Below are 15675 nucleotides of genomic sequence, written 5' to 3'. Positions count from 1 at the left end.
AAAAAACGCACCTCACCTGTGTTCTGAGCTGCACAGCATCGGGAGAAAAAAATTTTTTTTTTAAACTCACAATGATGCCAAAAGATAAACTCCAGAGAGATATAGTTGTGAAAGGAAGGAGGAAGACAGTGAACAATGACTTTCTTGGAAGGCTACTGTTTAGATACAAGCCGTTGTAACGCGTTGAGTCTGGGTGAAGGGAGAGCTCGCTAACTCCAGTTACAACAGAAATCATATAAGCACAGACAGGTTTCCAAAACTCATGCTTTTTTATTATTCTTGGCAACAGCGTTAAGGGTTAGTCAAAGAAACTTAGAGATGAGCATCAGAAAATAATAAGGACATATTCCTCGGTCTCACACACACACAGTAATACCGGAAGAATGCAGTGGCATGCTATTCCCAAAATACCGCTACGCTCCTAAAGGAATTGCAACATATTTCACCCGTTACAGTGTGTAACGTGTCTTTTGTTAAAGCCTGTGTAAAGTACATTAGTGTAGTGTGGCTTATAGACAGATGCGGCTTATATATGGGTGCGCTTTATAGTCCGGAAACTACAGTATCTTTTATATATTTTATATTTTACATAGTTAATTCTCTTTATTTATCTGCCTTCTTTTTTCTTTGTTTTATTTCTTCTCCCCATCCTATTCCCTCATGCCGGACAGTCGTACAAAGTATTTCACTGCATGTCGTACTCTGTATGTATGTGTATTTGACAAATAAAATTGGATTTGATTGAGATTTGTGAAAAAGCTACTTAAGTACAGTAACGAATTACATTTACTACATTACTGTCCACCACGCAAAAAACTTCGACCCTTATATAAAACACTTGTATGCTGTCTTAGTAATGACAAAGTGGTATGCAAACATTTACTCACATTCCACTGGCTTTTAGTTTTATTTTGGGGTCAAACTGAATGAGCTATATGCTTAAGAATTCAGCCATATCCCCTCTAGAAATCTACCAAACAGGATTAGTGTGTTACTAAGCCGCTGTTGGCTTTCTTCAGTCTATATAATAGTTGGATTTGATCATTGGTGCTATTGATAATCCAGTCAGTTTCAGTCTTTGAACTGGCTGAAGCCTATTGATGTGACATACATCAGAATCAGAAAGAGCTTTATTGGCATGTTTGCACTTTCAATGAATTTGTTTTGGTGACAGTAAATAATTTATATTGCACAATAGGGAGAAAATTTAACAGGTCAACTGTTCATACATGGTTTTCTTTCCAGTATGCAGACTGCCATAAATCATTGTTGTGAATTCGAGTAATAATCAGAAATGCCCCTGATATCGCCACCGGCTCGCTCATTAGGGACAAACTTACACTTATAAAGAACCATCTGATTCATTCTTTATTAGCGCATTATCTGTGTAAAGCTGCTTCGAGACAATGTCCCTTGTTTAAAGCGCAAATACAAATAAAAATGAACTGAATTGTTATGATGGTGTGTGCGAGTGAATGTATATCAAGTACTACTATTTACAATATAAACGGCTTGATTTGACTCTCTGCACAGGAAATCAAATCTGAGAAAGAGTCACAAAAGAAAGAGAGACATCCCAACTTGCTACCAGGTAAATAAATGCAGACACACACCCACACACACACCCATCCACAGGAATTAGTGAAAAATGAGTATTTTATGAACAAAGTGACTGCTGAATAGAATCGCCGTTCTACAGTGGTTTCATGTATTCTCCTGGCAAATCCTCAGGGGAAGTCGTGTTCTGCAGTGCAAGCCCCGTTCTCAAACACACACAGGATGACCTCTCTCAGCGGGGAATCTTCGGCACGCTCCTCTGCACTAATTTCCGCGTCTCTTTCGTCAGCGACGAGACACCGCTGGAGGAGACGGTAAGGGAGACGGCTTGCATCGTACGATTATGGTACGGTACGAATATGGTACTGGTTGCGGTGCCGTTGCTGGTCGTGATGGCGGGGTTGATGGTGGCGTCGTCAGTGGTAGAGGTTCTGTCCTAAGTGTTTTTATTATAAGAACCAGCACTGTTCTTCAGCTGTGAACTGGACTTTGAATTATTCGCTAGTGGGATGCCATTGAAAACATTATATAATGCGTTATAGGACATTATAGAACATGTTTTGGTAGAGGGTTGGTTGTCGTAAAACGTCGTCAAAAGTTATAGAAGCCGCTTCGGTAGGAAAGTACGCGAAACATTGTTTTTCCTTCGCAACAACCGACATCAGAAAAGAGGCTCTGCGATTGGTTAAGGTATCTAGCTAATGTTACTGTAGCATTATAGATATTATAAAGTGTTCTTTAGGTCCATGCTTCACTCTAATTGGAAATATCACATTGTCCTGTTCATTTTAGAGCTTTTTGCATTTAAACAGTCGCTCACTTTGCACTCTATTTATACATGTACAACTTCTAAACACACCAAACTCAAATCGTTTCTCTCATGATCTTAATCAGCTAGTAAGTCAGCTGGCAGAGAATCAATCGAGAGTCGTTCTTCAGTGGTTACTTCCAGCTTAGTGGTGAAGACTAAGAAGCAGTGTTTTTTTTTGTTTTTTTTTCTTCTTTTGTTTGGTTTTTGAGTGTAAAATCTATGAAATCTTGCTGTAGACAGTCTTTATTCAGGCTCGAGTACTGCAATAATATTTGTATTGTATATCGCGCAGTACTTTTGGTATCGGTCTTTCAGTTCATTCAAATAGACATTTGGTTACTAGACCTGTTTACTTTCATGATCTACTCAAAAGAAGCATATATTAAATTTTAATAATTGCTGGGATTCGGTTATTTACACACTCAAAACAAACACACAAACTTTTAATTTTTAGGAGAAAATTGGACAAAATGTTCCCTCAGTCAAAATCCTAAAACTAAAAAACCTCTACCCCTATACATTCAGTATATTCTACTGTGTACACACTGAATCAGAATTTGGCCAAGTGTGTTGACACACACAAGGAATTTGGTTCCAGCTGTTAGTGACTCTCAAAGTACAGACATACATAAAAACTATACTAAACTGAATGTTGTATTATAATAACAGACACAGTGCCATTCAGGTGAAATTGCTCAAATGTGATTTTAATAATCAAAAGTTTGCAGTGCACCTGTTTGTGTTTATCTAATGAACCTGTTCTGTATACAAAGTGAGTGTGCCAAAGAGGAACTATGTCAGGTGACTACTTTTACTTAAAGTACCATTTCAGGAACTTGAGAGTGTGATTCATTGCCAGAGTAACTGCGGTTGGAAGTGCATTCACCATTAAAGCAGACTTGCTAAACATGAAAATGCGAACATGAAAACACCACAAATGCTACATCAAGGACCGATCTCTGTTTGAACCGCATCTGAGCCCAAACCCAACTGACCTACCCAGCATAGCGTGTCACGCGTAATAGTACTCGGTCTCAGTGCTTCAGTGTAGCTCATGTAGATACGTTTAGGTTGATCTGATACTTGGTGCAAAAGTAGGAAGTTCCGTCTTAATAGACTCATTTTGGTTTTTGCGTTCACAAACAGCAATCGAGTGGTGTGAGAATGCACCCTCTGCCAGGCAGCAGGAAATGTCCATCTGTTTAAAAACAGAGAGACAACATTGTGTGGCGGTTCAATAAATAGTGCAGTCGATCAGCTCTGTAAGCATGAACCCATTGTGTCTTTTGCTTTTTCTAACATTGTGCATCCGTACAAAACAACGGCTAAAGAAAATCTCCACCATCAAACCTATTCATATTGAAATGTCAGCGTTTGATAGTCAGTGCTGTATTTTAGTTATTCCTTTCAGAAGTTTGCTTGCACAGCTATAATGTTGTTTAATAGGGAGAAAAAACGTTTTTAGGCATGGAAAAAAAATATCAAAAATCACACTTTTTTCCCCAGTAGTTTGCAATGTCATTCATGAGAAATCTGGTCTGAAAATAGTGAAGAAAGTTTGGACTTTGAACTCAAAGTCCCAGGATGCATTGCAGCTATATGACACTGAGTTAGGGCAGAGACTCAGTGTGGCTGGTTAACTATCTATGAGATGATGAGTGTGATGGCTTTAGTTGTAGTAGTGAAGGTTGCAGCTCAGTGGTTTAGGCGCTGGACTCTGGATCATCAAGCTGCTACTGCTGGGCCCTTAAGCAAGGCCCCTAATCCTTAACTGCTCAGTTGTAAGTCGCTCTGGATGCTGTAAATGTTGTAGTATTAGCGTTAAAGTTGAAGCTTCAAAAGCTGGTCTCAGACTAAAGGATTAAAGTGCTGCTGAATCCATTTCTTTAGGTAGAATCATTGCCAATGCCAATTGCCAAAGTCTCACCAGTGCCAGCATTGTGGGTAAATAGCTATAGACCAACATGCAGAAGAAATTGTAATAAATAAATAAATTGTATGAACTGTAATAAATGAAGTGTAAACTTAGAACACAATAAATCGTTCAATGTGGATTTCCTTTTTTCATTAAAATATGATCGTATTGCTTTTTTCTTCTTCAGACCCAGCACTTCAGGAATAAGCTTTATGGAGAAAATGACATTCCTCTAATGTGTGTGGACCATGTTTACGGAGGTAGTGAAACAAACGAAAACCTGAATCTTTCTTTTATAGTTTCTATGTCAGAAGATTCACAAATAACATAATATTTTCCGGGTTTTAAATCTTAAGGTCTAACAGTGCATCTTTGTGATCTGTTCCACAGTTTACGATGAAAAGAGAAAGTTGATAACTGGAGGCTTCCTGGCAAATAAATATCCATCCAAATTCATCATTCACTGTAAAGACCTGCGTGTCTTCCAATTCTGTTTAACCTATACCAAAGAAGAGGATGCCAAAAAGGTAACTGTATACAACATGGACCAAAGTATTGGGAAACCTTACTTTTCTAACCATATACGGTTTTCCCTGAACTTTTACCACAAAGTTGGACCCACACAATTGTATAGGACGTCTTTGGATGTGATAGGTTTAAATTTCCTCTTCACTTGAACTACGAGACCCAAACCTGTTCCAGCATGGCAATGACTCTGCGCACAAAGTGAGCTCAGTGATGTGGGTTTGAGGGTAAGATCATGAGTGGCCTGCTATTGAGCTCTGACCTCAAACACTATTGAACACCTCTGGAATGAATCAAAATGCTGACTGCATCCCAAACCTGTGGTCGAATGAACACTTCACAATCACACTCTAAAATCCTGTTGTTTCCAGAAGAGTGGAGGTTATTATTACAGCACTTTCAGAAAACACACATGAATCTTATGCTTAGGTGTCCACAAACTTTTGTCCATGTAGCGTCTTCTCATAGAAATAACACACAACATGAATTCTGATTATTGACTGTTCCCACAATGTCTTTTTTTTTTTTTTTTTTTTTTTTTTTGCATTAGATTTTTCGGGGTATTGTTCATCATTGCTTGGAGCCAAAGTCCCTGAAGTGCGTCTTTGCTTTTGCTTACGCTCATGCAGCAAGACCAGGTACTAAATTTCATCTTAAATTAATATAAATCTCCATGAATTTAAACCAGATTGATCATTTTATATAGAGTTACACACAAACATACTTAAAAAAAAATCATTTTATATTAATTCATTGCTAGTAAAGTCCTATCTAAGTCTGTCAATGTCTAAATGAATATAAACATATACCGTATGTACAATAAATAAGAAGAACAAACGAATAAAACAACAATGAATTTGTGCCTGCTCATTATTAGGAAGACAATTTCCTTTGTGTTTGTATTTTGCAGAAAAAAAACAAAGCTTCTTTATGCTTTTAATACAGCTGTCACATCTGACATCCCTACAACTGTGATAGGGTTTAAAATAGTCCTAGATTCCTTCATAATATACAAATTCTCAGCCAACTGGCAGAGCAGCTGTCAGATTCCCATGTTACAATGCTTAACATATGTTTAAAGTCTTTAATGTATAACACCATCAAGAAATAAAGGGAGGGGAAGTGCTCAAGTTCTCTCCAAATGTAATAATTCAGTTAAAGCACCTAATCAATAAGTAAGTAGGGAATTGGTAGATTAGTGGTTAAATTGTTGGATTTGTGATCGGAAAGGTTGTGAGTTTCAATCCCAGATCCACTAAGTTGTGACTGCTAGGCTGATCAACAAGGCCCCGCTTAGTTGTATAAACGAGATAAATGTAAGGCGCAAGTATAATTACATGACTGGATGCATCATTTCTGCCTTTCAGAAATGTATACAGCAGAGAAGACTGTTATGTTCGATTCATCAGCTGACTGGATGCAAGAAATGAAAAGAACCAAAGGAAACTGTAGATTAGTCACGAACAACGAGAACTTTGAACTTTCCACAAAGTAAGTCATGACTTCTCTTCTCAGATTTACAAATTGCCACCATTGGAGCTGAATACAATAGTACAGGTTTCACGGTCAATAACATTCACAATAGGATTCGCTTAATTTGCTCAAATATGTTCACATTTCTTTGTAGATTACCAAAGTACTTCATCATTCCAGCAGCTGTCACTGATGAGGATTTAGGTCAATTCCCAGGAAGCGGGTTACCAGTAAGTATTACGGTTACAGTAAGAGTAAGAGGTGGTAGCCCAGTGGATAAGGCATTTGACTTTGGATTGGAAGGTCACAAGTTTAAATCCTACTTCTGGGCTCTTAAGCAAGGCCCTAAACCCTCGACTACTCGTTTTTATGTCACTCTGGATAAGGGCGTCTGCCAAATACCTTAAATGTAAATATTTAAATAATGTGTGTATACGCACATACATACATTTTAGTATCATCATATGTTAAGGTAGTCTGAATGCAGACTCACCAGATAAATATAGCAGAACAGTCAAAATGTACTGTAGCAGAACCAGTGCATGCAAAAAAAGGCTACAGATGAACTCAAATAAAAAACAAAAACAAAAAAACAGGAACTATTGTTAATGTGGCTTTGCCTGGCCAATCACATTCATTTATGCAAATGATTAGACTGAAAAAAAAATCACAGAAAAAAAGGAAGCGGTTTCACCAACTTTCATAGAGTTATTCGCCCTCTCCAGTGTGTTCAGTAAAATAATGAATAAAGTTGATGTCAAAAACAGGGGTTTGAGGACGACTATACAGGTGCATCCCAATAAATTTGATTGTCGTGGAAAAGTTTATTTATTTCAGTAATTCAACTCGAATTGTGAAACTCGCACTCAGACTGAAGTCGTTTAAGTCTTTGGTTCTTTTAATTGTGATGATTTTGTCTCACATTAAACAAAAACCCACCAATTCACTCTCTCAACAAATTATAATACTTCATAAGACCAATAAAAAACATTTTTAGTGAATCGTTATCCTTCTGGAAAGTATGTTCATTTACTGTATATGTACTCAATACTTGGTAGAGGCTCCTTTTGCTTCAATTACTGCCTCAATTCGGCGTTGCATGGAGGTGATCAGTCTGTGGCACTGCTTTTATTGGAGCTAAACATCTTCCACATAACAGTGCCCCTGTGCACAAATCAAGCTCCATGAACAGGATTAATCAAGGTCGCCGGCCAGGCCTTTTCGCTCCAGCATCAGTGCCTGACCTCACTTGTTATTGTGACTGATAAACGAATCCCCATAGTCACACTCCAAAAACTAGTTAAAAGCTTTCCCAGGCGAGTAACAGTTAAAGGGAGGACCAACTCTGTGCTAATATTGTGACCTTATAGAATATATGCATAAAAGCTTTTTTTTTTTTTTTTTTTTTTTTTTTTTATAAAGCTTGTCATTCTTGTTTTTTCAGATTTGGTGCTGGTCCCACCATAGTGGCTGTGCTTTATTTAAATCCTCCTCTGTACCCACAAATCAGGAAGACGGGGTCGTGCAAGCCTATGTGGAGAGGTACATGTGTTTAAACACCATAATACAGTTTCACCTTTTCCAGGGGTTTTTCCAGGGTTCGCGTCAATTTAAGAATAAAGTCTCACCATTTTGTAAGTCTGCTGTTCAAATCAAAGGTGGAATGACTACTAAAATATTCTACTCAAGTAAAAGTACTTTTACTTTAAACGTTTGCTGGAGTACAACTGAGATTACGGGTTTACAAATGCACAAAATGCCATTTTTTTCTAAAGTAAAATTAGAAGAAAAACAACATTTTTTTTATTACTCAGAGTAAACATTATTTGGTTACTTTTTTCAAGTACAAAACATACAACATAAGTAAAATTACATATACTAAAATTACAGATTACTACTTTATAAACTTTATATCTAGTATATAACTAAAAAACTACTCGATTACAGTAACGCGAATCATGTAATTCATTGTTTTCCACTTCTGGTTAAAATTAACTAGATTTAATGTAGCCCCAAAAAAATCTCTTCAGCAGTTGTTTAGCTACATTTATCCCCCAAATATATACAGAACCACTGACAATTTGTCTAAAGAAATCTACTACTGCTTTTATCCTATACTACTGCTTTTTCTTCCATTCCCTATGTTCAAAATGCTTTATTTTTATTTTTTATTTCTTTTACAGAATGCTTCAGGCTGTGGCTCAAAATCACCTTTATTCTGTTAAAACAGAGGACTTGTCTGAAACGCTTCCTACCATTCAGGACATTCAGCAGTCTTACACCAAGTTCAAACAATTTTTTCTCATTGGTGAGTCTTAAATTCATTACAAAAAAGACTTGAATTTTGATAGCAGAGCCATGTGTCCATCTCAGATTTTAATCCTCTTTCTTTTACAGATAATTCCACTGATTTTTGGGTGTCAGACGTCAAGTGGTTCTCCTCACTTGAAAGCTCAGGCTGGCTAGAAATGATAAGGTTTTAAATATTTTGCCTTGAAAAATAATTGTACCTTTAAAGCTTATGAGATAATAATTGGAGAAATCCCCGCTTGATTTTTTTTAGACAGTGTCTCTATAAAGCAGTGGAAGTGGTAGAGTGCCTTGAAAAGGAAAATACCAATGTTCTTATAATGGGTAGGTATCCAGTGTGAGTGTCGGTGTCAATCGTGATATCTTTTTTTTTTAAATGTTGAGATCTTGAACAGCAGTCGAATCCTCTTTTTGTGTTCCAGAGGAGGAAGGCACTGACTTGTGCTGCGTTATTTCTAGCCTGGTTCAGATAATGCTGGATTCTCACTACAGGACTCTGGCAGGCTTTCAGGGCCTGGTGCAGAAAGAATGGGTTGCTGGCTGTCATGCTTTCCTCGATCGATGCAATCACCTTCATCAGAAGGACAAGGAGGTAGTAAAGTGCAATTAAAGCGATTTAATAGCAGGATGGAGAATGTTCTATAGTAGCAGAGCCCACTGTAAGGCCTACAGTATTTAGACTGTATGCTGTATACGTGTGCAGCTGGATGGTACAGAATCAACATTGTTTATATGAAGTACAATAGTAGCATTATGCAAATGAACAAGTGGAGAAAATGTAAGTACATGTACAGCAAATAAATATAAAGGCAGAAGCTATTGAGCACGTACAGTGTGTGTGTGTGTGTGTGTGTGTGTGTGTGTGTGTGTGTGTGTGTGTGTGTGTGTGTGTGTGTGTGTGTGTATATATGTGTATATAGATAGATAGATAGTAAGTAAGTAAGTAAGTAAGTAAGTAAGTAAGTACGTAAGTACAGACCAAAAGTTTGGACACACCTTCTCATTCCGAGAGTTTTCTTTATTTTCATGACTATGAAAATTGTAGATTCACACTGAAGGCATCAAAACTATGAATTGTCTAGGTTCTTCAAAGTAGCCACCTTTTGCTTTGATTACTGCTTTGCACACTCTTGGCATTCTCTTGATGAGCTTCAAGAGGTAGTCACCTGAAATGGTCTTCCAACAGTCTTGAAGGAGTTCCCCGAGAGATGCTTGGCACTTGTTGGCCCTTTTGCCTTCACTCTGCGGTCCAGCTCAACCCTAAACCATCTCGATTGGGTTCAGGTCCGGTGACTGTGGAGGCCAGGTCATCTGGCGCAGCACCCCATCACTCTCCTTCTTGGTCAAATAGCCCTTGATGCCTTCAGTGTGACTCTACAATTTTTATAGTCATGAAAATAAAGAAAACTCTTTGAATGAGAAGGTGTGTCCAAACTTTTGGTCTGTACTGTGTGTGTGTGTGTGTGTGTGTGTGTGTATATATATATATATATATATATATATATATATATATATATATATATATATATATATATATATATATATATATATATATATTTTTTTTTTTTTTTTTAAACAATCTACCTATGGGATCAATAAAGTCTTCTGTTTATGTATATAAAGATCTATAATTGCCTCTTGCTGACTATATATAATGTATGCACATTTTTTATAAATGAATAAGCTTTCAACTAGTTGATCAACATCTACGAAATTGCAAAATCCGGTTGTACATGCGCCACCATCCTGGTCTTCAGCCAGGCAATATATCCCTGAACAACATGACTCATGTTTGTCACCTTGGAGAGGTTTGGAGATACAACAGTGTTTCAAGGTTAATTTGACATGCCGGTGTCATCATCTGTGGATTCACCACACATTTTTACTATGGAATGAATTAGTAGAGTTTAGAAGGTTTCAGTACAAGAACATATTTTGGGTGAATATTTTTTAAAAGATGTCATAGTTTGTAGTTGGAACAATTAGACCGCTATGCTAATTGTTGCGTTATGAAATCAATAAATCATATTTTTCTGGAACAGGTTTGGTTCAAGTGAGGGGGTAAATTCAATTCTACCTCATCCAAAGGCAATGGAATGCAATCGCATGCCCCTAGTTTGTGGTAACAATTTGGGGAAGAACCAGACTTGGCTGGAAAAGTCAGGTGTCACAATACTGTCCATATAGTATATTATTTTTTACAGTTCAGCCAGTGTTTTGCTTTCTTTAACTTTGAGAATTAAGAGATAGTCTGGTATTTAGCATTTCTTTCCTATTTCAGCATGTAGGGTGATCAGGGTTTCTTCTCTTTTCCACAGTGTCAGTCCCCAATCTTCCTGCTCTTCCTGGAGTGTGTGTGGCAGCTGGTTCAGCAACACGAAACAGCCTTCCAGTTTTCCGAGACGTACTTGACCGTCCTGTCCGACAGTGTCCACGTGCCAATCTTCAGCACATTTCTTTTTAATTCTGCCCACCAGATGGAAAGCACAATGAAGGTAGCGCTAACAGCTAAGAATGTTATTGAAGTCACTTTGTAGTTGTTTTGTCTGATAGAACGTGGTTTAGCTCCAACTTAATTTTTCAAGGTCATCCTCGCACAGAAACCGGTTGTTTTGCATTCCTCTCTGATGCATCATACCAGACACTTGACTTCCTTTAGACGTTTTGTAGAACAATCCTAACCGCATTAAACACCTGATACTGTTGATGTTCAAGAACAGCAGTAAGGTAACAGCGCACTACTGCTACCTTCGCAGTACCATATCCTCAGTCCAAAAAGCGAACAGTTCTCTCCTTGTGTTAATGTTGTTAGCCCGAGTGTGTGCTCGTCCATCACTTTCTAACAGATACCCCTCCTGTTCACTACTGCTGCTTGATTTTGTTGGCAGGCCGAGTCTCAGTACTCACAAAGAGGCCCATTGACCTGCCCTGCAGTGTGGGACTGGTCGGTGCAGTTTGACTGCAAGGCGCAGCAGCTCTTCCTCAACCCTCTGTATAGCGAGAAGCTCAAGCAAGAGAAAACCCTACGCAGAGTTCCTCGAGGAAAGGTGAAGAGAGCATTTGACATTGCTGTGATTTTCCATCATCTGTACATAAACTATACATCAACTTTACACATAAATCTGTTTGCTGTATCTTCCAATGTATACGGATATACCAACCAGTCACATTATAAAGTCATGCTAATGACCAAATCTGATCACACAAAACTTTTAGATGAATTCAACAAAGTGGTGTGGTCGGATCTTGATTACATTTTGTACAAAAACACAAACTCTGCCAATAACTTTGACCTTAACCTTAAATATACCACACTACATTCATGCTGTTTCCGGAGGACATTATTTATAACCACACATTCATAGTGCTCATGATACAGTATTTCTCAAATTCCGGTGTTTGTATTGTTTTTCTTAATGATTTATAATCACACTCTTGGTGTCACCCAAATGAGGATGGGTTCACATTTTAAGTCTGGTTTCTTCCTCAAACTATCTAAGGGAGTTTTTTCCTTGCCACAGTTGCCCCAGGTCACCTCAGGCTTGGTGATAAACACACGTAGTCCACTTTAAAAAAAATGTATTATATAATCCTGATGTTATGTAAAGCTGCTTTGAGACCATTTTCATTGTGAAAAGTGCGATAGAAATAAACTGGAATAGAATTGAACATTATATTTTCATACGAATTTCATTCAGTTTAGTAAATTATTCTGAACTGAAATCAATCTAACTTGTCTTGACTAGAACTTTAAAGCTTTCCGATATAAGTAACAGATCTTCTACATTTTTGCTCAGCAGCACCAGCGGCAGTTGTCCTTGCCCAGCTCTGCATTCAAAACACCTCCCAAGAAAGGTTTCTTCAAAGATGAGGCAGACAGCCTGAAGAAACTGCTTCGTGTAAAACGTCTCAGTCGCTGGATGGTGTCACCCGAAAGCCCGGTGGCAGGGTCCACTAGCGAGTTCTATGAGGCTTGGCAGCGTCGCCCACCGGACCCGCACGGCCTGCTGCTGCCATGTCTGTCTGGACCAACCATGCGTCTGTGGATGCAGCGCTGCCTCCGCTGGATCCCCGACAGCCAGATCGTGGGTGGAGGCCCCGTGGCCGTCACAAGCAAACTTGCTGAGCTCCTGGCTCAAGTGCAGGAGCTCCAGAGTCAGCTGGAACCAAGGGGATGCTGTGAAAATCAGGCTGTAAGCCATCGCCTGCAGCCATGTCCAATAGCGTTCACACGGACCTCAGTGCGTCTGTCGTCCTCTTTCCCCTTTGCTACTGGTCGGACCTGGTACTCAAAGCCCGCCATTCCCACGAGCCTTCTACATAGTCTGATGGTGAGCGATAAGCTAGCAAGCCAAGATGACGAAAGCAGTGAAGTTATAAGCTTTGTTTAGGAGCAGGAGTCATATTTAGAGTGGCTTGGAGTCACATTCACACGTGTCTCTTTACAATGGATATAAAAAGTCTTCACAGACCGGTTACAATTGTAGGGTTTTTTGGTGACGTTAAAAATAAAAGCAAGATAAATCATGTTCGCACCTTTTCCACCCTTAATGTAAAATTACAACTTTATAAAAAAAACTATCAAACGTTTTAGGTAAAAAAAAAAAAAGGCAGGATAAAAAGCTTGCAATAACTCCATTGAATAAGCACGCACACCCTTTGGGTGAAGCCTTTTGATTTTTAAAGGCAGGTCTTTTGCGTAGCTGCTGTGGATGCAGGTTTTCATTTCAATCATGCAGGAGCCACACCTTGTTCCTCCTGTTTCAGTTCAACTTGGCTTTCAATTATCATGCAATCAGGCAGCAGTCGCTAGAGAGACTTCTGCTTGGTAAGAATGAAAACCTTTCCCCACAATGGCCTATATTATAGTTTAATAGGCCTATTATTATAGTTTCTATAAGACCTGTCTGTCTGTCTGTCTTTCTGTCTGTTTGTCTATACACACACGCACACACACACACATAGAAATATATATATAAATTAAGCTGTCAAGTCTAAATGGCTGTCATTTCTTATTAAACACGTGAAAGATATCGATCCAAACGAAATCTCACCCTTTAAAGGGCAGAAACGTTGATTATTACGACTCGTCTGCTGAATTATAGGATGATTTACTGAGGTATTAACATGACCGCTCTGAGACCTTTACCATTTTTGTTGTCATTAAATGCAAATTAGATGTGCCTTAAATGCACTTTATAATTTACAGGTAATCATTTACCAACAGGCACACTGGGGCTTTTGACTAGGACCTGTGCTTATGAATGATTTGAAGACGAGACCTAAAGCCTTAAGCCTTTGTGTAGCGAATGATCTCTTAGTGATATGAGGGATAAAGCGGGGGAAAAGCATTATTTATACTGTAGGTGGATTTTACTGTATCAGAACCTTCACTTGAGCCGAACAGAATTAAATTTATATCTAAGAATAAACACAAGCGCGATGTGTTTATTTTGTACATCCAATATGTTGGCTTGGCATTTATTTACAAGGTTGCACAATCTAGAATGGATGAAGTGTTATATTTTTTTCATTAATAGCACTTTTCTAGTGCTACTCGTTATGATACAGCCTGATTCATATGACTAGTATAACAGTGGAGTATAAGGAAATGTTCTGGATTTAATCTGAATGAATGTGCTCTAGATTAATCTATCCATGTTTTCATGCCTAGACGCAAATATTATATGTACAATTTTACATATTAAGATACTGTTTGCATTGTTTGTTGCCTTTTTGCTTTATTATATTATGTGTATACTGCATATAACTCGCTCAGCCTTATGGTGCATACCTCATTTGGTCTAATGCCTTAACTACTGACTGCAGTCTTACTGATTTAAAAGGTTTAAGTGGGTTTTTTTATGGGTAGCTAAAATATACACGCAGATTCAGTCCAAGTCAACCATAAAAAAAAATCTACAATAGGCCTTATTTATTTATTTATTTTTTTCAAATCAAATTGCCTAATGTTTTAAATGATTTATTATTTTCATAACGCATCCCAAGGTTTAAAGAAATTGCTAATAAACATGTGTGATTTGGTGCCATCTGCTGGTTGACGGTGACTCTGAAAGACAGGGAACAAATAATAATAAAAAAATGACTGAATTAGAATTCCCTTCAATTCCCTTAGAGTGAAGGGGTGCAATCAGTGTTCCAATTCATCCCAAAGGTGTTTAATAGGCCCAGGCTACATTTAAGATGATCTTCTCCAAACCATGTAAATCATATCTTCATGCAGCTCGCTTTGTGCACAAGGGCACTGCCATGCTGGAACATGCTGGTACATTTATTATAAATGTTTCAAAGAAGGATTATCAATGTTGTGTAAAACAACTAAGTCATGTAAAGACACATTGAGAACTTGAAAAAGCATAATACAGAAATACCTAGCCAGCATTTTCTTGCCCTGTATGCAATAAATATATACTTAAGCCGAAAAAGTAACCTGTAACACATTTGTTCGCAAAAGGAAAGTGCCTTAGGTTATTGCAGAATGGATAAAATGTTATTAGGAGTATACAAATCACATAAAAGGTGCCTACAGTGTAAATTATATAATTACACCTTAATGTTATATTTGCATTTATAATTAAATCTTATACCTTTTATGAATGAACGATTGATTGGAATCAAGTGCTTCTTTTATAAGCTGTTTTGTTGTTTTTGTTTATTTTTTTTTACATGATTGTACTACTGCCTGTTTGCGCTCAGACACTGTTACATAAAGCTAATGATTTTTACTGGGACGAGTTTGTTTACTACGATTTTGAACATATGGTGGTTCTGTTGGTTCTGATGATTGTACATGCGTTCTGTTCTCGCTCAAATAATCATCCAATACATGTTCTTATGCTTTACCGAGAGTGGGGATTCCTCCTTTTTTTCCAAGTTGTGTGATTTAATCATTTAAGTTAAAAAGCAACATCATTTACAGCAGAGTGGAGAGTTGAATTAGGCGTTAATGATGGTGGTGTTTTCAATAATATTGTAGTAATCGAATTAAATAATGAGATTACAGTCTGTATATTTGTAGTGTGAAAAGTCCGTATATTTCATGAATGTTTTGCAGTATTGTTGT

The 15675-nt window shown here is 37.8% G+C and overlaps 1 protein-coding gene across 2 annotated transcripts in view; it reads left to right on the top strand.

Annotated features, from left to right (window-relative positions):
• The window catches only part of mtmr12 (myotubularin related protein 12), an 18513-nt gene extending 3053 nt beyond the window's left edge, over nt 1-15460 (top strand). Inside the window, exons 2-16 of one of the 2 annotated variants that reach the window (XM_046841341.1) lie at nt 1534-1591; nt 1732-1871; nt 4471-4543; nt 4674-4810; nt 5359-5446; nt 6176-6299; nt 6436-6511; nt 7726-7823; nt 8465-8589; nt 8679-8757; nt 8845-8915; nt 9014-9183; nt 10910-11086; nt 11480-11638; nt 12389-15460. In XM_046841341.1, coding sequence (XP_046697297.1) covers nt 1534-1591; nt 1732-1871; nt 4471-4543; nt 4674-4810; nt 5359-5446; nt 6176-6299; nt 6436-6511; nt 7726-7823; nt 8465-8589; nt 8679-8757; nt 8845-8915; nt 9014-9183; nt 10910-11086; nt 11480-11638; nt 12389-12982 — 2169 coding nt within the window. In that variant the 3' untranslated portion in view covers nt 12983-15460. The remainder of the gene's footprint in view (nt 1-1533; nt 1592-1731; nt 1872-4470; nt 4544-4673; nt 4811-5358; nt 5447-6175; nt 6300-6435; nt 6512-7725; nt 7824-8464; nt 8590-8678; nt 8758-8844; nt 8916-9013; nt 9184-10909; nt 11087-11479; nt 11639-12388) is intronic. The other variant, XM_046841342.1, reaches the window with a different exon arrangement.
• Nucleotides 15461-15675: the final 215 nt, after the last annotated feature.

This window comes from Silurus meridionalis, chromosome 27 (assembly GCF_014805685.1).
Source record: "Silurus meridionalis isolate SWU-2019-XX chromosome 27, ASM1480568v1, whole genome shotgun sequence".
Classification (NCBI taxonomy): Eukaryota; Metazoa; Chordata; class Actinopteri; order Siluriformes; family Siluridae; genus Silurus; species Silurus meridionalis.
The sequence above is the reverse complement of the archived record's forward strand: the minus strand, read 5'-3'. Positions and strand labels throughout refer to the sequence as shown.